The 21,521-nt window shown below is 42.2% G+C and overlaps 1 protein-coding gene across 2 annotated transcripts in view; it reads left to right on the plus strand.

Annotated features, from left to right (window-relative positions):
- DNAI1 (dynein axonemal intermediate chain 1) overlaps positions 1 to 21,521 on the plus strand; it is a 137,145-nt gene that overhangs the window by 48,736 nt on the left and 66,888 nt on the right. For both annotated transcript variants that reach the window (XM_014270358.3, XM_074533441.1), the window contains exon 13: positions 13,912 to 14,159. In XM_014270358.3, coding sequence (XP_014125833.1) covers positions 13,912 to 14,159 — 248 coding nt within the window. The remainder of the gene's footprint in view (positions 1 to 13,911; positions 14,160 to 21,521) is intronic.

Raw genomic sequence — 21,521 nt, forward strand, 5'->3', positions numbered from 1 at the left:
CTGTTTAGACTGACTTTGGAGCCAATGGATGTGACAGCTCCTTCATGGTGACCTGGGATTGCAGAGTGGGCAGGATCTCTGCCTGCCTGCTTTAGTTACTTACATGGTCTTCATTGCTGTCATGTCTGAGGTTCCTTTCTGCCTTGAGAGTCTCTGTCTTTCCAGATGAGGTCATGCAATGCTGCTTTACTTCTTAATGATGAAAAAACTATGCCAAGGGGCTCACAGCAAAGAGCAAATACTGAGATCAGCATTCATCTCACATCCTGTAGAGCAGTCCTAGAAACAGCAGGCTCTATTCCAGCAATTCCCATAGAAGGGAAGTGACTCTAGAGACACTTTTTTTCAAATATGTTATTCAATCCTGATTGCCACTTCCCCAGACCTGTGCCATCACACTGTGATTCTGTTCTGGACAGCCCCTAACTTTTCCCAACCATCCCATGTGAAGAGCAGGAAGCTTTCCAACTCAGATGTCTTTGCTGGCTAGCATTCAATCAGACAGCTGGGTCACCAGGCAGCTTTAAAGACCTAGTACTTCTTAGATTTATTTTAGGAATTGCTAGTTATATAGATTGAGTGTTACATAAGTGTAATGTCGCTATCAGTACCCAAAGATGGCAGTGTAATTTAAAATTATTATTTTTCAACCAGGTCAACAACCACAGGGCCATTGGGGTGAGAACAGAGGGGGGAAATAAAAAATGGCAGAGGGAAAGAGAGATCAGCATTTTTAGCAGCTGCCCATAGTTAGATTTGTTTGTGTCAGTCATGAAACTGGACTTGAAAATATTTTCCTATCTTGATGTACACTCTGAGAAAGAAAACTTCCAGCTAAACCTGGAAAAGCAGGTGCAGAAATATGTGTAAGGGGGTCTGACATGGAATATCCTATGCATTCTCATACTTGAGCGTAGCAGGGGGAAGAGGTGCTACTTCTGTGTATGATGCTGATGAGATCTTCCCTGGAATGTTGTATCCAGCTATTAACAGTTCAGTCTTCAAAATGGGTGTTAAAATTGAAAATGGTTCAGAGATTAAGCACATTATGACTTATGTTTGAAAACTCTGCCTTACAGTTAAATTCTTAAACAATTCAACTTGGCTTGTTAAGGAGAAGATTAAGTAGTGATTTGATTACTGTCCATTAATTACTTGAAGGGAAAGGAAGGAGATATAGAAAAGAACTCTTTCATCTTACTTTTTCATCTAGGACAGAATCTAGCAACTGGAAGTAGAATTCAGAGATCTCAGAAAGCTGGAAATGAATTTTTAATGGTGGAAGTGATTAAGCATAGGAACAAATAAAGGATTTATTCATCACAACTATCTTCTTTAGTCTTGGAATTTACAAATCTGCATTGAACACTTTCCATCATTAATTCTAGCAATATGTAAGTTACTTTGTAAGCTCCTGAAGTTAGATGGCTTGTCATTATTCCTAGGGCAGAATGGTACAAAGAAAATGTAAAAGGCCCCATTAAAGACTTTTTCTCCAAAGACTTTTCTGTCTTTTGTCCTGAGGATGAGTGTGGATCATTTTTCAGCATAATGCATTAGTAAAAACCTGAAGGAAATCTATCTGATTTAATGTTTTCATTAGTTGAAACTTGTAAGATGTTCAGACTCTTCTTAGCTTACCTTTGGTTTCTTCCTGCTGTAAAGCAAAACCACATTTTTTGCAATGTAAAATCTTCCTTGTTTGTCCATGCTTAGGGAACTCAATCATACTTTTTCAGTTCTTCTCTTCATGCTTGGTAATACTTATGAGGCTGCCAAAGTGTAGAATATAACCAGAAATATTTGGATGCTAACCTCCACTGATTCATAAAATAGGCCACTTCAGGATAAGATTCTATCAGGAATACTCTGAAAATTCTGGCCATTGAAAAATAAGGGCAGATCAAATTTGCATTTTTTGGAATCTTTTACCATCAGAACAATGTGAAAACAACTAATTTTGTGTGTGTGTGGTTTTTTAAAAATATTTTCATTGTGTGTTCTCATGGGTATCACTTTGCTGTAGCATATGTGAGAGATGATAAAACTGAATATTTTTTAGGGTAAAATGAAGTCAACTAGGGAAGGTAGGAAAAAAAAGGTATTCAGAGATGCTTGACTGTATCAGTGAGGGATCAAAGTGGTGAATCATGTAAGTAGATTTGAGTTGTCTGATCCTGTTTTCCTGGCTGTGAGACAAGCAGAATACAACTTTGCTGTGTGAAGAACTTGAGGCTTACTGTCTGTATGACTGTACAATCTATGCATCCTCAATTTTTCAACATTATCATTCTGGATTTAAATAATTGATGATATTTAGCAAGTGGCTGCCCTTGGGAAAAAGGCTGACCTGCAATAAAAGAAAGGCAGCAGGTATTGCTCCAAGAACTATTGCAAAATCTTTCAGTCCTGTGTTATTCTTATCAGATTCCTCCAGGTATGAGACAGCTGGCTGGGATTCTCCAGTTTCTCCCATCAAATAGTGTGTGATGAAGCGATTTCCACTGCTGTGTAAGAGGTCTTCATGGAGGGACAGTTGTATCAGCTCCTGTGTTGTCTGGTGAGTCCTCAAAAGAGGAGCCGGCACAGTAGATTTTCAAGATGCTGATACTGGTCCCCACCTTGGCTCCCACTGAACAGGAGAGGAATTTTATGGAGCAGAACATGTTTTCTAGATGCTGTGGAGTCCCAGGCTTCTTCCTGTGCTGCAGAGATGCTGGTTGCCCAACAGCAGCCTGGCTGGTAGAGATGGGAGATAATGGGGACATAAATTCCACTTTAACTCCCACAGCAGATCCATGTGTTGGTCAGAGCCAGATCTGGTTTAGATATCTCAGAGCTGCAGCTCTACAATGTTGGCTGTCCCTAGAGAAAAGTGGAAGGTTCTTATGTGAATAAACACCTGGTGGAGGGGAATGACAGAAACAGCGACGGACTCTTCTCAGTGGTATCAAATGAAAGACCAAAGTCAATTGAAGTGAGCAGGGATAGATAAAAGTCCCTTAAAATGTAATATAGAACTTCTTTACTTTGGGAGTGGTTAAGCAGAAGAGCAGTATTTCCACAGTCTAGAGAGGCTGATTTTAAAAATTTGACAACACAATCCTGGACACCATGCTCTGACTGACACTGCTTTAAGAAGTCAGAATTGGACTAGAGGTACCTTAAAATCTCAGGTATCCTGTGGTTCTGTGATTTGTTTTCTTTCTTTTTCATCCTTTATCCATCATATATAAGTGTAAGCCAAAATTTGCCCTATGTTTTGCATAGATACTTGATGCTTTATATGAAACTTCTGGATCAGTTCCATTCCCTAGTAGCAGCTTGTTGTTCTTTGAAAATTTCACTCTGAAGGACCCTCTGTCCTTTTGTCTCAACTATCTTTTTCCCCCAACCTTGCTATCTTTTTCCCCCAACTTGGTCAAAGGATTGAAAGCTATTGCTTTGTTGCAGTATACAGTGCAAACTGTTCTTATTTAGGCAATTTTGGGTGAGGACAAGTTGAAGCTGCAGCTAAACCTGGCAAGGGACACAAAAAATCTTCTATAGCTACATTAACCAGAAAAGGAAGGTCAAATGAGGTGCAACCCCCCCCAATAAAAAAAAAAATCATGGAAAACTGGTAACAACAAATGAGGAAAAGGCTGAGGCACTCAGTAACTTTTTTCCCCTCAGTCTTCAATGGCAACCTCTCAAGTGGACAAACATCAGGATGGGGACTGAGGGAGCAAAGTCCTTCCCACTGTAAGAGAAGGTCAGATTCTCCACCTGAGGGATCTTAATGTATATAAGTCTTGGGACCCAATGAAATGATGTGGTTGCCAAGCCACTCTCCATGATATTTGAAAAGTCATGGTAGTCTGATGAAGCCCCAGGTGACTGGAAAAGGGAAGCCATTGTATCTCTCTGGAGAAGTGGTAGAAAGAAGGACTCCAGGAACTACTGACCTGCCAGCCTCCCCTCTGTGCCTGGGAAGATCATGGGATCGAGTTTCCTCCTAGAAACTCTGCTAAGGCACATGGAGGACAGGGGGGTGAATTGAGGCAGCCAGCATGGCTTTACCAAGGGTAAATCCTACCTGACAAACCAGAGGCCTTTTGTGATGCAGTGATGGCAGGAATGGACAAGGAAAGGGTTACAGATGTCATTTATCTGGACTTTTGTACAGCCTTTGACACAGTCCCCCACAACATCCTTCTGTCTAAATTGGAGGGAGATGGATTTGAAGGATGGACTGTTGGGTGGCGAGGCATTGCTTGGATAATCACATCCAGAGAGTTGGTTGGGTAATCACATCCAGAGTTGGTTGGATAATCACATCCAGAGTTGGTTGTTTGGATGAGTGGAGTCCTTCACGGATCCGTACAGGCACCAGTGCTCTTTAATATCTTCATTAAGGGCATATATAGAGGAATCCAGTGCACTCACAGCAAGTTTGATGGCAGCATCAAGCTGGGTGGTGCTTTGACACACCTCAAGGATGGGATGCCATCCAGAGACATACAAGCTCAAGGAGTGGGTCCATGGGAACATCATAAAGTTCAAGGCCAAGTGCTGGTGCTGCCCCTGGGCTGGGACAGCCCCTGGTACCAGCACAGGCTGGGCAGGAGCAGCCCCAGAGCAGCCGTGCCCAGAAGGGCTTGGGGTGCTGTGGGTGAGAGGCTGCACATGGCCCAGCCATGGCACTCCCAGCCCAGAGAGCCAAACGTGTCCTGGGCTGCACCCAGAGCCCCGTGGGCAGCAGGGGAGGGAGGGGATTCTGCCCCTCTGCTCTGCTCTGCTGAGACCCACCTGGAGCACTGCATCCAGCCCTGGGCTCCCAGCACAGGAACCACAGGGACCTGCTGGAGCCAGCACAGAGGAGCCACCAAGGTGATCCGAGGGATGGAAGATCTCTCCTATGAAAAAAGGCTGAGATAATTTGGGCTGTTCAGCCTGGAAAGGAGGGGGCTTCAGAGTTTTTTCTGGCCTTCCAGTATCTGAAGGGAGCCTACAAGGACTATTTACAAGAACATATAATGACAGGACAAGGGTGGATGACTTTAAACTGAAAGAGCATAGATGTAGAATAAATATTGGGAAGAGATTCTTTACTCTGAAGGTGCTGAGGCCCTGGCACACGTTGCCCAGAGAAGCTGTGGATGCTGTGTCCTTGTAAATGTTCTAGGCCAGGTTGGATGAGGCTTGGAGCAAGATGGTTTAGTGGAAGGTGCCTCTGCCCATGTCAGGGGAGGTGGAACAAGATGATCTTTAAGGTCCCTTCAACTCAAGCCATTCCATGATTCTTTGATTCTGTTTGAGACTAACAGATGTTTAGGTATTTCTGTTTTCTTTCTTTCTTTTTTCTTTTACTATTTTTTCTCTGAAATCTACTTTTAGTAGCTCTTAAAATCCATTTATGCTAACCCCCAATTATACAACATACCTGCTAAGATACGTAATATTTCATGTGCTAAAAATAAAAGGAAGCAAAACCCCCCACAATTTTTGACAAAGAAGTGAATATCTGGTTTATATCCCAGCCTTTTACAAAGAGGAATGCTGAAGAATATTGTCCAAACTTAATGTTCAGTAGCTGGCTACACTGAAAAATGGGAAGAGGTCCATTAGGGACCTGGGAGATGCTTAACTACAAATTAGTAGGGGCCTAGGCAGTCCTATAGAAGAAATATCACTGGTTTTATGTCCTGTTTTTATACTTTTCCCTAAACATTTGAAGTTAACTACTGCTGCAAACAGGTTAGGGACAGGTGTTGGATTTATAATGACTACTCTTAATTTTCATGGTGCATGCTAGTGCAAAATTGACTGCATGCCCATATGTATGATTCTGCTTCTTCCTTGCTCCTCGCTCACATCTTGGTTTTCTGCCAAATGTCTTCAAAAATGTTCTCAGAGCTGCTGTATCATTTCTCATTGTCTCGTCAATGGCCTGAGCTGCACATGTCCATCTCATCAGGCATCATCTGTCTGCTTCCAAGAGACCACAGTGCTGCCATAAAACACTGACTTTCCTGTCTCTTAATTATGGAATACATAAGCATCTCCTGCAGTGTATGCATCCCCCTCAGAGCTGTTCTGGACAGGAATACTAAAGTGCTGGCAGCCTAGCTTGTTTGCAGGCTGGTGTGATTATCCAGAGGCAGCACATTTGGTAGATATCCATTTGTGGTCCTGGGGATTTCTAATCGTTGCGTGCCACCTGGAAGCCCCTCACTTGGCCACTTGATGGCACTCTTAAATATTTAATTGGTTGCAAATGTTCTCAAATGTGCTGGTTTCACAGGACAGGGATAGAGGAAACAGAGCCTCAGGTATGAAGAGTGAAATACAATCAAAATCGGAGCTTAATTCAATGAAAACAAGAAGGCAAAAGTTGAGATGATGATGGCAAATGCTGCCTGGTGTGTAAGGAGAGGATTAGCACCCATCCAGCTTCCCAGCTGCAGGGTGCTCTGCAGAGACAAGAGCACCCTCAGCCTTTTCTCATAGGAGAGGTGCTCCCTGCCTTTGATCATCTTGGTGGCCTTCTCTGGACTTGCTCCAACAGGCTGAGGTCTGATGTGCTGAGGACACCAGAGCTTGATGCAGCACTCCAGGCAGGGTCTCATGGCAGCAGAGCAGAGGGCCAGAATCCTCAACCTGACGTAAGCTTTCATAATATACAGGCAGCTGCACCATTATTATTTACATTGTAAAATCATGCTCCTATGAGCATTTATTTAAAGAAGAAAATTTAAGGAGGAATTATAGGGTATGCTAGACCAATGATGAAAAAGCCTGTCTGATCAGAATGAGAAAACTGGTTTTATACAGAGCATTGCAAACTCAGCCAAGTTACATATTCCTTCTTTTTGCACTGCTCACCTGCTCACCTCACTCTCAGGGGAGCTCAGATGAAAGCCAGATCGTTTTGCTTTTTTCAGGGAACTGCTACATCTTTTCATCACCTTCTCCCCTGTTTTTGTTTGCTTTTGAGCCTGTGCTTTCACAGGCTCTGACAAACAGTGCATGGTTCCAGTGGTTCCTAAGTACTCATTTTTGTTGGCCTGGTTGACTGTGTTTTCTCTTGTGTTACTCTGCCAGACTGTATTTTAGAGTAAGAAAGGCTATCTCTATCTACCCATCTCTGCTTCTGAGGTGTGTCTTGCCTCTGACATGTGCAGAGCCCACACCACATATTAGGACTGCAACAAGGCCTTGGGCCATGTATAAATTACAACTTGCTTCGTCATCTGTCAATTTTGTCTTCTCTAAAATATCCAGAAGACTTGGAAATTCTGGTTTTGTACCTCTCTTATCCAAGCTGCAAGTTCCAAGAGCCCCAGCTAAAAATGTTAACTGGATCAGGAGTAATAGGGATTCGTCAAGCAGCTGGTGAAAGGTGTCAAGCAGAATGTTAAATTTGACATTCAAGCATCTAAATCAAGCATAAGCCAAAAAGATCTGTCGCTTGCCTCCTCTGCTCTGGTGGACTTGCTCAGCGTTTGCAGATCTTGCAGTACCAACACTGGTAATTGGAAGGTACATATTTCCCTGTGATAGGAAATGCCTGTGCTCACAGAATTCAGGCCAATGCAGGTGGCTTCAACAGGAGCGTTCAGCTTCCACTGAGGAATGTCAGAAAATAAATGCTGGTGGAATTATCATCTGAGGCAGTGTCTCAGAGGGGGTGCTGTAGTAGCCCTGGATCTAGGCATTGTTTTCATTGGTCCTGTGGGTGGGAATATAAACTCACAGCAGATGAAATGTGTGACTGATGAAAAAGCAGGTGAAGTTGTAAATCATGCTGGGAACCAAGCTGTCATACAGAGTGATTAATGTTGTGGTAAACCAGAATTATTCAAAGCAAATGCATTTTAGTGCAGTCAAACATAATATAATACCTCTCTAGACAAAAAGGAGTGTTGTATTTTAGAAGGCAGCAACTCTTAAAAAAAAAGGAGGAAAACCCCACTTTTGTGTACAAGTGAGAAAGCTGAGTCCCCAGTATGGTAACTTGGCAAGAACGCTGAACATGATTCTGGTGTGCAAGCAGGGAATCCTGAGTAGCAGTAGAGATATTATTTAAACATTAGTGAGACTAATACTGGAATATTATGTTTGATTCCAGAGCCAACATTTTTCAAAGCATGCAGAAAAATTGTAGGTAGTTCAGAAGGAGCCCCAGGTTGATTCAAGAGTTGGAGAGCATGGCCCAAATGTGGAAAGAGAATAACATCCAGTTGAAATTTGGACTCAAAATGAATTATGTCTGGCCCTCGCACAAATCCTAGCCACGTGATATCCTCCACTTGTTTCTGGAAAATTTCTTAATATTCTACTCTTCTCCATGTCTGCTGAGAAGTGGCTTTCTCTTTGCAGCTGTGGAGGCAGTGCCCTTCACTGGATGTGGGAAACTTAATGTTGGTTCCTGGCCTTTTGCTAAGCAGCACTGTGCTGTGCTGGTGAAAATAAATAAATGGGATTTTTTGAGTTCAGGCTGTGATGGTTATCAAAAGTATGCTAAAATGTGGCTAGTGTTCAGTTTTTAGAGTGTCTTAATTAAGAGAAGCACCAGATATGAAAGAAACCCTTTATCCAGTCAAGGTAGGCATAATAGGAATTAGCAGTGGCGAGCCAGGTAAGTGAAGTAAGGAATTAGATGCAGCTTTTTAATCACTCAAAGTGATTAAATGTTGAAACGAACTACAAAAGGAAACAGTGGCTGCTCTGTTTTTTGAGATCTTCATATGAAGTATGCATTTACTTGCCAAAGCCAAGTTATCAGGCTCAAAACAGGATATGCCAGTAACACTTTTGGATCTGTGAAAAAGAGGAGGCCAAGCTTTCTGGCCTTGAGTTACAAAGTAATGAGTTCTCAAAACATTTTCTTTTCTGGGAAGGGACTGTTTTGAAAGTCCAATATTCATGTTTTCATTGCCCACAATATGGTTCACAGCCTGATCCATAGTGATGTGGGATATATCAACACAGCATTGTGTTGTACACAAGTAAAGTGTACCCGAGTGCTCTGAGCATTTAAAGGAATAGGAACAGATTGAGCACCAACTATCCTAGTTTAAATTTCTCAGGGATCCTGGGATGATCAGCTGCTTGAGCAGAGCCCTCTGAAGTCCCAGCTCTGTTCCCTATTCTATCTTGCAGTAGTGTCTTTGGCAGTCCCCTCTGCTGCCCTTTCTCATTCTGTAGAAAGAAATGCTGCATATACAAGCTTAAAGCACTCTCAAGTGCTATAAAACTTTGAGATGTTATTGTTATTCCTGAAGAGTTTTGAAAACACATTCAGCCCATGCCTAAACTCTCTGAGCTCTTGGAAAGATTTGTTCTTTCCTGATTTTTTGGAACTACTGGCATACAGTTTAGCCTGAAGTGCCAGCTGTTTCCTTTCTTACAGCACACCAATTCTGCGACTGCAGCAAAGTGTGTAATTGGCACAGCTTTTTAAAATAAGTCAGGAGAGAGTCTTGCTAGAGCAGTGCAAGGTCATTCAACTTGTTTCACAGCGGGTTAGGTTAGGCTGTGCTCAGTGCTCTGCTGCACAGGATTTGCTCTCTGATAAAAAATAAATTGTATTGAAAATTCACTAATTTGTGACTTGCTCAGTCATCACACCTATGCCATGCAGATGGAAGTACAGGAATATTCTTAGATTGCACTCAGGGTTTTGAAGATTTCCAATTTCCTAGGGAAAATTTGCTGGCTTTTTTTTTTTTTTTTTTTTTTGTCCTCTACACTTTAAATATTGGAAAGACAAATAAATAGCTGAGATATATCTTTGGCTACCAACAGTTTTGTGAAACTGATCTCACCTCCAAAGAGGAGATTGTCTCACCAGATGTAGAGCACAGCCAGCCCCTTCCCTTGACTTCTTAGTAAACCAGTCCTAAAGGATAGAGCCCTATCTAGCCAGCTCAAAGCTTGAGTGTATCTGGGAGAGTAGAAGTGCTTGTGTAGCTGTGATGCTCAGAAACAATAATCTGTTCACAAATGTACTTCATTTTTCTTTTTTTCCCTTCCCAGATGGGCTCTTGGAGAACACAAGACAGATTTTAGGTACCAGCAGTTCTTTTTAGGGTGATGATATCTTGGCCCAAGCCATGTCAGTGAGACAGCTTGCAGACTTGATTTTTAGAAAACCATCACAGGATCACAGGATCTAAGATATAAGGCTACAGATTTTGGGTTTTAAATCCTTTAAAGAGAAAGTAATTTGCCAGTTTATCACTCAAAAAACTATAGCACTGGCTCCTTCTGTAGTAAAAATACTGACTTTAACTCATGCCTGTGGAGGGTCCCCACATTGATATTTATTATGTGGCTGCAGGATTTACCTGAAGCATTGTGCTTTCTACCTTGAGGACAATGTTGCTTTGAGCATAGTTGTTCAGCCCTAAGCATTTTGGAGGAAATGGAAGAAAACCATGTATGTCTCATGGCTTTGTTCATGAATAAAGAGGGAGAGATACCATTGATTTTTTTTTTTTAATCTGTCCAGCAAACAAAAGACTTTGATCTGACATTGGACATTTGCTGATTCTTTTAAATTCAGCTAAGGAATAATATAAATGAAAAATCTGTTAGACCAGGTTCTTAGTAAGCATCAGAACAAAACCAGGTACTTAGTAAGCATCAGAACAAAAGATTCAAATGCTTTCAAGATTATTACTTTGCATAAACTATTTGGTGATATCACAGTTATATTCTGGGGTACTTTTCTAGTACTACAGTATTCTTCTGTAAAGGATTTGGGGTGAATGTTCAGCTTTAAAGGCGTATTCAGAGGCATATTTCAGACAGTGGTCATAGTTGGTTTGAAACCTATTTCTGTTTGCATGTGATGTTTACAGGCTCAGCTCTCTATGTTGAGAGACTGTTCATTCTCTTCTTCTTGCTGTGCTGCCTTGTGTCTTCCTGTAAAGAACAAGTTCTGCTGGCTCTGATTATCAGAAAAACTGTCCAATATCTCTAATATCTCCAGCCCTTGTATCTTAGGAAAAAAAAAAAAAAAACAAACACCATGTTGCACTTAGTGGATCTGCATGGGGCATAGATATTCTCTATTCTTCGAGTCCATACGGATGCATCCATGAGGTGCAGAGCAGCTGTCTCAGGTCTGAAGCTGCTGCCTTCACTTCCAACAGTGGTTCACCATTGCCAGATCTTGGTCTGTGCCTTTTGTACCTTTTGGCTGTGCTCTGTGATCTTCTAGCATTGATTCACCCTGCATCCTGAGAGCCTGTTTCCCCAGTGTTTTGGGGCAAAGTGCAGTACTCTGCTTTTTTTTACTGAAAACCTGAAAACCTTTTCCTTGAAAACGCTGCTCTTCAAAGCTATAGCGCAGACGTATTGCTGTGGGTATGTGCTGTGCTTGCCATTCTGGAACACTGAATATCACTAATGAAATAATCCCTTTTTAAAAACTATTCATTAAAGAATATGTTGGTATGTCACAGGTGAGTACTCTGAATGAGAATTCACCGTACATTAAAATGGATTGATATGCCTATGCTCAGCAGGTTAGTGTTTTGCTGAGGTTTATGTGTCATGCTTCAGTGTTAATTGTGGGTTATTCTCATCACATTACCTTTCATCAAGAATAGGCTGTGCTTTAGTAATCATATTATTCAGCCTTATGTGTGGTATTCACACATCTGTGATTTAACCCACATTCCTGGTATTTGATAACATAAAGGAGAGAATATGAGTAGGATTCAGCTCTTAGGTTAAGCTGGGTTTAGCATTCTATAGCAGCCACTGCAGTCAGTGGAGCCTGGAGACTAAAGCAGCATTCACAGGAAACTCCCCTTTAAGGTGCTGCTGGTACTGATGGTAGCAGAGTGTGGACTCTGAGAGCACAGCCAGCATTCACAGACCTACATTTGGGTATCATGAGCTGCAAACTGGACCCTGTATTTCACTCTGCCAGAGCTTCTTCCCAAGGCTTTGCTTTCCTCCTGCCAGACTAACCCTCAGGTGGAATTGCTGAAGCTGCTGAGCCATTTCACCTGATGAAGGCCTGCTCTATCACCTCTCACTGAGCAATGTGGGTGGACTGTGTTCCTGTCAGGTCACTGGGAAGAGAACCACCTCCAAAACCCCACTTAGATCTCCGGCTGAATCACCCCATGTAGAGGTGTCTCCTCTGCTGTCTGTGCATGGAGCATGGGGGCAGCTCTCTGAGGCTCCTCAGCACAGTGCTAACACACAGAAAATTAATGTACCCTACAGACCTTTTGGGAATATGCCTGGCTGGTCAGCCCACTCCAAGAGAGATAAGAGCATGAAATAGGTTAAATTCGAAGGCTATCCAACCAATTTGACTTCATTCTGCTCTGAGTCACTCCTGGTGGTCATTTCCACAGCCTTCCCAAGTGTTTTTGCTTCTGAGGAGCGCACAGATTCATCCTCATCATGCATGGACCTCAACTAAATATCAGTTAAATGACATTATTTGGCTAAGAACAAAGACAATTCTGTGATTAAAAGAACTGGAAAATCTCGGATTGAGAAAATAAGTTCACTTCCTTTTTAGCAAGAATTCTAAGAATAACGTTCCCCTTTATTTAAAAAAAAAAAGTTAGAAATATTGTGTGGGGTCAGATATGTTTCATGCCAGTTTTGGAATCTTGCCTTTCTGCAAAATAAAGAAGTCATTTTCCTCTTCTACCCCCAGTACAGAGACACTTGTGAAAATATTCTATTTTGATAATGTAGTACTAAGCAGCAGTAATAGTTTTGTTAATGTGTGTTTCTTTACTGGTTCTTTGAATGCTTTTATGTGGCCCTGCTAACATGGAGTACACAATGTCTGTACCTGCATGCTGACTTGGAATCAGTTTGCTACAAACTCTCTAAAGTTAGTGTTATCACTGGAGTACACATTTACCAAAACCTGATCCTGCAGGTTGGACAAAATGTTATGAAAGATAGGAAGCAGTTTTAAAAGGAGAGGACTGTTCTGGAAACAGAATGTGTAGTGAGTACTTGAAGCACAGAAAGCAGTAAATTTATTTCCCATATACTGTGTGCCTGAAGGCATTGGCAGTAATAAAAAGCACTGGATGGCTAGAAAGCTCTCAGAGGCAGCATTGTTTTCATAGATTAGCAAAGTTCCTTCTTTGTTTCTGGAGAGCTTATCTACATCAACAGCTTTTCTTTCCCTTTCAGAGAATTTGGAAATTGTTTTTTTACATGATCGAAATACCCTAAGAATTGCAGAGACAGTCAGGGCATGATAACAAAAAAACACAAAAGAAAGATGATCCTACTGAGAAAAAGGAGAGCTAATTTCAGGCAGCACAAAGAAAAGGTGAAAGTAAATAGAAAAAAGATTGGAAAGTCTAGGCAAAAAAAGAGCTTCTGTGCCAAGCAGGGAGATGTTGGACATAAATAGAAAATAAAGCCCTAGTGACTTTTACATTCATGAGTAATGGCAATTGATAAAATGCTTTACAGATGCATTAATGAAATGTTTTTCTTTGAAAAAGTAGTGGAGACTGAAATATCAAATATTGTCAATACAGAAATTGAAATGGTGCTATCCTTGGTTCAGCCTTTATGTCTGCAGTGTAGTGAAGTCCTAGCCCACAGAAAGAAGTGTAATCCTAGCCCAAGGAAAGAAGTGTCCACAAAATTCTTCCTTTCCTCCACACTTGTCCTACAGGGCTTCACAGCTCTCTCTCCCAGGAAAAAAAGCACACCAAAATAGTAGTTCTTCTGTATAAATACGTTGTGCCTATGTCCTGGGGGTGGCAAGGCTGTTCAGATGTGGGCATACCAAAATGACCATGTGGTCCTGTGGCTGGTAACTTTGCATTCAGGTAGGTGTCAGGCACAGGTAGGAGCTGTCTGTTTCTGCATTTCAGTAGCTGAGGGTCCTGGAAACTGATCTGGGTTCTCCTTGTTTAGATGACTTCATGAAGCAGGGCCACGGCATGCTGCTGCTGTACACGCTGAAGAACCCCTCCTTCCCCGAGTACTCCTTCAGCACTGAGAGCGGTGTCATGTGCCTGGACTTCCACGCAGACCACCCCCACCTCCTCGTAGTGGGCCTCTACGACGGCAACGTGGCCGTCTACAACCTGAAGAGGGCAAGCCCCGAGCCCAGCTACAAGAGCAGTGCTAAGTCAGGAAACCACACAGAGCCAGTGTGGCAGGTAAGGGTGCTTTTCCTGTCCTGTGACTGGGCTTTGAGTTGTATGGAGCTTGGGCACAGCAGGGAAAGTCCTGCATGGGGAAAGGTGCTGCTTTAGTACCTGTGATTGATTAAGTTGTATTTCGAGCTTGTATTTCAATATTCAAGTTGTATTTCAATTTTTAAATACACACAAAGGCAAAGCAACTGCACAGATCTTTGGTCCTCAGCAGACACTGAACATGTGAGCAAAAGTGTGCTGTAAACAATTATTTCTCTTTAGTTTTCATTATTATAGTTGACTTCTCTTTGGAGAAGAACTTGTATCTTCTGTATGTACCAGCATGCAGCACTATTTGTGTTCCAAACAGAACATCACAGGATAAGCAGTGCATAAAAACAAGTAAAGCAAGTAAAACAAGTATATCAGCCTAAAAGAGAGCAGTAAATTCAGGGGCAGCTGCATGTGGAACTGGCTGCCACCAGGATTCAAGACATGCTACTTTGTAGCTGATTTTTAGTTGATCTTGAAGTACTCTAGTGAATTCAGAACTGTGGTGTGCAGGTAATGTTCTTAAACTACCGCCACTGGCATCTGTCACAAAGATGGGTGGTACTGTGAAGGCTCAGGGTAAATATGTTGCAACATCCAGCTAACTATCTGTGTCTGCAAGGTAATCTGTGCTCAGATTGAAGCGCTGGTACATGTGTTTTGTTCTTGTTCTTAGCAGTAGAAGTGTGGCAGCACAAGTTTCAGCATGGTGTGTTTGAGACAGGGGAATGTGTTTGGTTTGTTAGCTTGGGCTGAAGATGTTGCTGCAGTGACTGTGGCTGTCACCTGACTTAGGCTGGCTGATACACTCTCATGCCAGTGTTCCTTGAATTTTGGCACATGCCTTGCATGGATTGTCCCCCAGACATGGCTCCATCTTCCAGAAAAATTCCAGGAAATCAAGAGAACCTGATGGGAGTACAGATGAATGTGAAATATGCCAAGAGCAAGACCTCTGCTTGCTAGAAACAGAGAGTTTGTGCAAATGTAACATTTCAGAGAAGACATGAATTTTATATTTCCTGCCTGTCTGCCCAAAGCTTTTCCTCTAGCAGATATTTATAGCTCTTCTATAAGAGGTTAACAAAGTAGCCTGGGCACACACACACACACCCACACACCCCCACACATGCCCACACCCACCCACACACACACACAAAAAGAAAACGTCTGAGCTTTTCCTATTGCCATTTAGGCTTCTAGTAAATAAACCTGGCAAAATCGTAAGTCCTGTGTGAAGTTTTCTACGGTCTTGCTGCAGCATGCTGTGGGAAGTTGCAGCTGTTTCATTAGAGACACAAAAATCTCAGATTCCCTGTGCCCGAGATGATGTTGGAAAGGACTGTGTGCTGAAGGGGTGTTATTAGCAGCCTGTTCCCAGACCAGGAGCAGGTACATACAGCAGTGGAGGCATTCTGTATGGGATTTGTAGGGGTAGGTTTACGTGTACCACTTGGCAGCAGTGATAACAATCATTAGACACTCTAGGAAGATAGCTTTGAAAAGGAAAGAAACTACTCCATGGATATGGATAGATGCGTAAAGAAGTACCTGCTTTTTTATTTCCACAGGCTGAGTGCTGAGAATCATAATTGTTAGTTTTCCTTGGCAATAAGAAAATTTCCCTGAGCAACCTGTTCTAGTGGAAGGTGTCCCTGTCCATGGCAAGGAGGTTGGAACAGAACATTCCAACTTTCCAACCCAAACCATTCTGTGCTTCTGTGATTAAAGTACCGATATTTTACTAAACTTAAGAATTTTTAGCTTCTACAAAACTAGCAAGCAAAGTTAGTTGTTAGGTGATGGTATAGCACTCCAAAGAGCTTGTGCCTCTGTTGAAAGATCTGAAGTGTAAGCATTTGTCAATATCAGCCAAAAGGTTTAGAAAAGATTTGCACTCCATTCTGTGTGATGAAAAGCAGCATGGACTATCTGTTAGGCTGAGACATTGGATTGTTATTCCTCATTCAGCATCAAATGATTCTAGAAAGTGATGCCTTTTTTCTCATATTTAGCTCAAAGATTCCCTGTTCTCCCCCACCACCACCCCACTAGTCTGAGGGCCAGTCTTTGTCTAGATACTAGACCTCAAAAAAATCTCCCTTTTTTGTAGGAAAAGTGAACAAAGTAGAAAAGTAACAATGTTATCCTGAGCAATTAAGAGCCTTTGTTCTCTGGACTGCCTGGCTTTTTTCTTTTGAAACAATGCAGCCCTTTCACAATGGAAACAAAATGGGAAGTGGGTAAAGCAGACTGACAGATCTTTTCTTGTGCTGTTTCATTTTCAGTGACTTAGTAATGTCTAAGTGCGTTTGCATAAAACAAAGCTGATGTAATGTTCCCATTGTTAAGAGCAAAATAAAATAATACAAATTTTCTACTTCTGTTACCTAAGAAAGAGTTTGTCTACCTTTTACCACTCCCTATTTTTTAAAAGAGCATAGCAGTGGTTTCTGATAGATCTGGCAATTATCTCCCATGTGTTAAGTGCTACTGCATTGTAAATAATGGAAAATTCTAGCCTGTTTTAAATTACACATTTCTAATTGCTTATTACTAATTGGTGAGGATCCAAATCCTCAGAGAGGAATAAACAGAGAGGAATAAACAGGTACATAGGCATATGAATGGATATGCCTGCAGTGCAATGTAGCTACTACCATCAAAACTCAGGTGTCACAAGATCATAGAAGTAGAAATTGTCTCTCACATCAGTGAATTCAGGCCTCTAGCTTTGAATGCAAACATCAGCTTAAAAGGAGTCAACTCCTAAAAAACTCTATCAAACCTGTCATGTTCTGCTGGGAAAAAAAAAAACCTGTGTGGCATTAACCTAAGCTCCTCTTTAATAAAAATAATTCTCAGTTAGTCAGCAAAATCCTCACACTCCCATCATCTCTGAGTAGGCTTACAAAGCAAGTCCCTGAGCAGTGTATGTTTTTGAACCAATGTCTCAGTCCCAGGGCTTGGCTCTGGAGGTTAATGAGGTTGGCCCATGTGGAACTACTGGGCTAGGCTTTGGCAGCCACAGGAGCTGTGTTCTCTGGGAAGAAGGGACACCTGGCTGGGAAGGGGCTCTCAGCACAGAGCCTCCCCTTTTTTTAGCTTTAATTTTTTTCCTTTCTCCTTTCTTTTAAAAAGTTTATGTTTAGGGTTTATGTACAGCTGAGAAGAGTGATTTTTCTCTTACCTTTTTCACTGGGATATACCAAATATTTTAGGTTTGAACTATTTAGAAGCTCAAGTAGTTCAAAATCAGGAATTGATAACTGAAACTATGTGTCAGGGTTTGTTTCTGTTGTTCAATCTCCTTCCTAAAGCACATCTCATTTGACATATTTGTTTTCACTGTGAGCTTCTATTTTGCTTTCACAACAATCCAAAAGAATGTTATTTCTGCTGAGACTAGCGCAGAGCCAATCCTGCTGCAGAGGGTTGAAAATAATTTTTTATTTTACTTGCTCACCATCAGAGTTACTGACGAAATTCCCACTGCAGAGTGTTGACCCTAGGATCTGCAAATGGAACATTTCTTTTAGTTGTGCTTCAAGCAAATATTGGCTATCACAAGCATGCCCGTGTGGACAGTGTGGTTTGAAATTGCTGTGGAGACCTCACTGGTTAGAAACACAGCTTTGTTCAGTGCTGATTTACTGAAGCTGATCTGGCCTCCCTGGGGAGCTGATACCATGGAGCTTCAGATGGCCTCCTGAGGGAATTATTATCTGCCCTATATTTGTACATGGGAGGAGAAAGGGCTGGCTGTTGCAGGCTAATGCTTCACCAAATCCCAGTCACTTTAGATGTGGTGCTCATGGTTTGGACAAAGAAGTCAAGGCAAGATGGTAATAGCCTGCAAACCAAAGGAAACTAAGAGTGTCAGCTTGCAGAATAGTTTTCTAGCAGAACTTGTGGAAGTCCCATCTCAAGTGTCAACCTGACAAAACACACCTGAAATTGCTCACTGGAGTTTGTCACATAATTGTGTGATCCCTTTTATTTGTCTATTTTCTCTGTTCCAATCTAAGTTCTTAAATAAATCTACACTGAACTTTTGCAGTTTGTGAAGCCATCACTGAATTCTTGTTTTGTTGATAGAAGTAAATGAAAATCCCTTTAAAGTAAGCACAGCCTGAATTCTTTACCCCATTCAGTGCTTCCAAACACAACTCCACAAAGAAAGATCTTTATGAAAAGCTGACCATACTTTCTGCACTTAGGAGAAAAAAAAAAAAAAAGAAAGGATTTTGTTCATAATCCTGTGTCACACCAGCACATTGTTTCATTCTGATGGTGAGCATTCTCCTAAATCTGTCATCTGCAGTCAGACAAACAGATTTTGCTGCTCGCATTGCCTCTGAGATGTTACTGCTTCGCATAATATTTTGTTCCTTTGGCTTCAGGCACACAAATTTTTTAATGCAAAGGAAATACAAGAAAAATATAAGACAGAAGGTTGCTCTCAAGGCCAGAATAAAGATCAGCTGTATCAGAACAGCTTCAACACCCCTCCTGTTGCCTTCACTAAGAAGCACAAAATAGGTGCTTGCTGAGGAGAGTTCAGTGAAAAAAAAATCTCATTCAACCCTATGATGATAGTCCTAGGGGATAACTACAGAGGAGAAACACAAATCTGGAGAAGAAAGGAAAGCAAAAAAGACCTGAAGCCAAGGAATCTGAACCCAAGGAAGGAGAAATAATGTAGCCTGAAAGCAAAATGGAGCACAAACCTTGTTGTGAGGGTCATTTAGCATCAAACTTCTTCAGTAATGCAAGACAGCTGTGTTTCTCATATTGGGTCAGTTCAGTGTTTGCACGGAGGACCTTCCTCCTCAGCTCTAGCTTCCTACTACATTTTTTGTACCAGCATCCGTGCCTTGCATACCTGGCCCGGTGCAAACAGGACAGAAAGCTGAATTAACTTCTGACATCCCAGAAGTAAAAGAGACCAGAGATGTCACTCATTCTGCACTTGCACGGAAGTAGGAAGCAGTAGGAGAAACATCCATGAACCAGAGAGCATGCATTTGGGGTCCAGAGATCTCAGTCTGTCTGAGGCTCCCTTGCTGAAAGTAATTTTCACTCCTCCTGCAGTCCTTAGCTGCAGTCCTGCTGCCTACACTGAATTCTGTGTCCAGTAACAGGATATTGCAGCAGCAGCTGTGCTGTCTGCTGAGTACCTGACACTGGGCTCCTCACTGCAGCACCATGAGGCATTTAGTGACTGAGTGGCATCAGCTGTGTCCCTGTCCTCTCCTGGAGGGAGCTGGGGGAAAGGGTTGTGCTTGGGAAGAGTTGCCATATGCTTGCTGTAGAAATCAGGGTCAAGATCAGCAGCTTTCTGGTTGCCCTCGGTTGCTGTGAGAGCTCACTGCAGGCACAGCCCTAATGGAGGGCTAATCCTGTCTCCCACAGAGTTAACTTCTACCACTTTTTGTAGAGGCTGTGCTGAACCACAGAAATTCATCTGGAAGCTTTGGGGTCGTTTATGCATGGTAGAAGTGGTGGAAATTGCAAGGCAGTCCTGTGGGAGAAATGCTGGATAAAATTTTTGCTGTGTGCTTGTACCTTGTCCAAAACTGTTGGACATTTTTTAAGCCACTGTAGGTTAGGAGAGGTAAACATCCAAATGCTTATTCCTAAATGCATTAATGCATTTATGCATTCCCAAATTGCAATAAGGAACAAAATCTCTGATAGTTTAACTTCAGCATTGTACTTTTTGAGATGGTATCTGTGTCTTCTGGAGATTCAGAAATTATTCATGGTTATTTTTAAATTGTGCCTTGGGCATGGATTCTTTTGGGTTAGAAATTGTCTAGCAAAGTGTCCATTGCAGATCATGTAATATTTTCTAAAAATGAGCTCTTTTTGCTTTGATGCTGCATTTCCCTCTGTACTTAATTCAGATGCTGAACTTATTTTCTACTCTCACTGTTTCTTGCTAAATAGATTCTTATCTCATGCTACTCTTACCCTCTTCCCTTTACTTAAGATCCAAACCATCCTATTGTAGGTTTTCAGGTTGATTATTTCTTTTCTGGTCTCTCCACACAACATACAAGAAACTTTGTTTGCCTGTTAGTTGCGCTGGGGCTGATTTGTAGAGAAAATTTGACTTATAAAATTTAGAAGTCCCTTTAAGCCTTGGGATGTTGGTAGATGTTAGCCTGAGGTTTAAAATACCAGAGAGGTAGTAATGCATTTGTTCAGTTGCTTGGGTCTTTGAATTCTGCTCTGCTGCTTTATAGTGTAGATATAAATACACTGATGGGTCTTAATGGCTCTTATACAGCCTGTGAAACAACAGAATGCTGCTCTGAAGAGAATAAAATAAAAGCAAGGGAATGATAATGGCAGAGTTGGAGGCAAGTTGGGCAGGGATGCTGCAGGCAAGGTCACATTGATATATAGTGAGATACAGGGAGCTGGGGCTGGCCATGAATCCCACCCTTCTCCCACCTTGATAGCCACAGCTTGATCTGGTGTCTGGGCCTCTCAGCATCCAGCAGGCCTCAGGACAGTCTCTCCCCATCCCTGCTGCAATTGATGGGAATCTTCTGTCAGGCATATTGCAGTCACTCTCTCTGATGTAGCAACATCAGGCATCTTGGGAGTTTGGGTGTGAATCTGCCAGCCCCCTGTGTCTGCTTTTCCTGCACACAGAGGGGGAAACTTTATATTTCGTCTGTTGTAAACTGGGAATCTTGCACCATGAGCACAGTCAGAATTGAAGTCAAGAGGTGTGAATTGCAGCTGCTGAAATGCCCTGGAGCTTTGTTGGCCTCTGGCATGCATTGCTCAGCTGCATGCTGTGCCTGACATGGGAACACAGCCACTGACAGGACAAGCAGGTGACAGTCTAATGTCTGCTTCCTCCCTCCTCTGTTAGCATACCAGCCTAATAAATTCACTGGGCAGTGCTGTGAGGGAAACAAGCACATAGATTCCTGGTGAAACACTGTACAAAACACAGCATCCAAATCCCAGCAGGAAGAAAACAAACTGAAAGTAGGACCAGCCTTATCCAGTGCTATTTATAACTGAGCTCTGCTTCCTTCAGATAAATCTGAGTCTCTGAAGCATGAGTAATGCTCAGCCTCAGGCTGGGCCTTTGCCCTGCTTCAGTGGCACTCCTATGTCCATGCTCTCTGCTTACTGCTGAGTCCCTCCTTCCCACCACCACCACATATGCTCTTTGGTAGGAAAGGTTTTGCTACCCTTTTTCTGCACCCCAGATTTGTGGATGGTTGATGCAGTAGGCCTAATTCCTTGCTCCTCTTGGCTGACCTCGCACGCTTGAGTTCACTTGTGCTGAAGAGATGGAGCCTG

The sequence above is a fragment of the Zonotrichia albicollis genome, chromosome Z (genome assembly GCF_047830755.1).
Source record: "Zonotrichia albicollis isolate bZonAlb1 chromosome Z, bZonAlb1.hap1, whole genome shotgun sequence".
Lineage (NCBI taxonomy): Eukaryota > Metazoa > Chordata > Aves > Passeriformes > Passerellidae > Zonotrichia > Zonotrichia albicollis.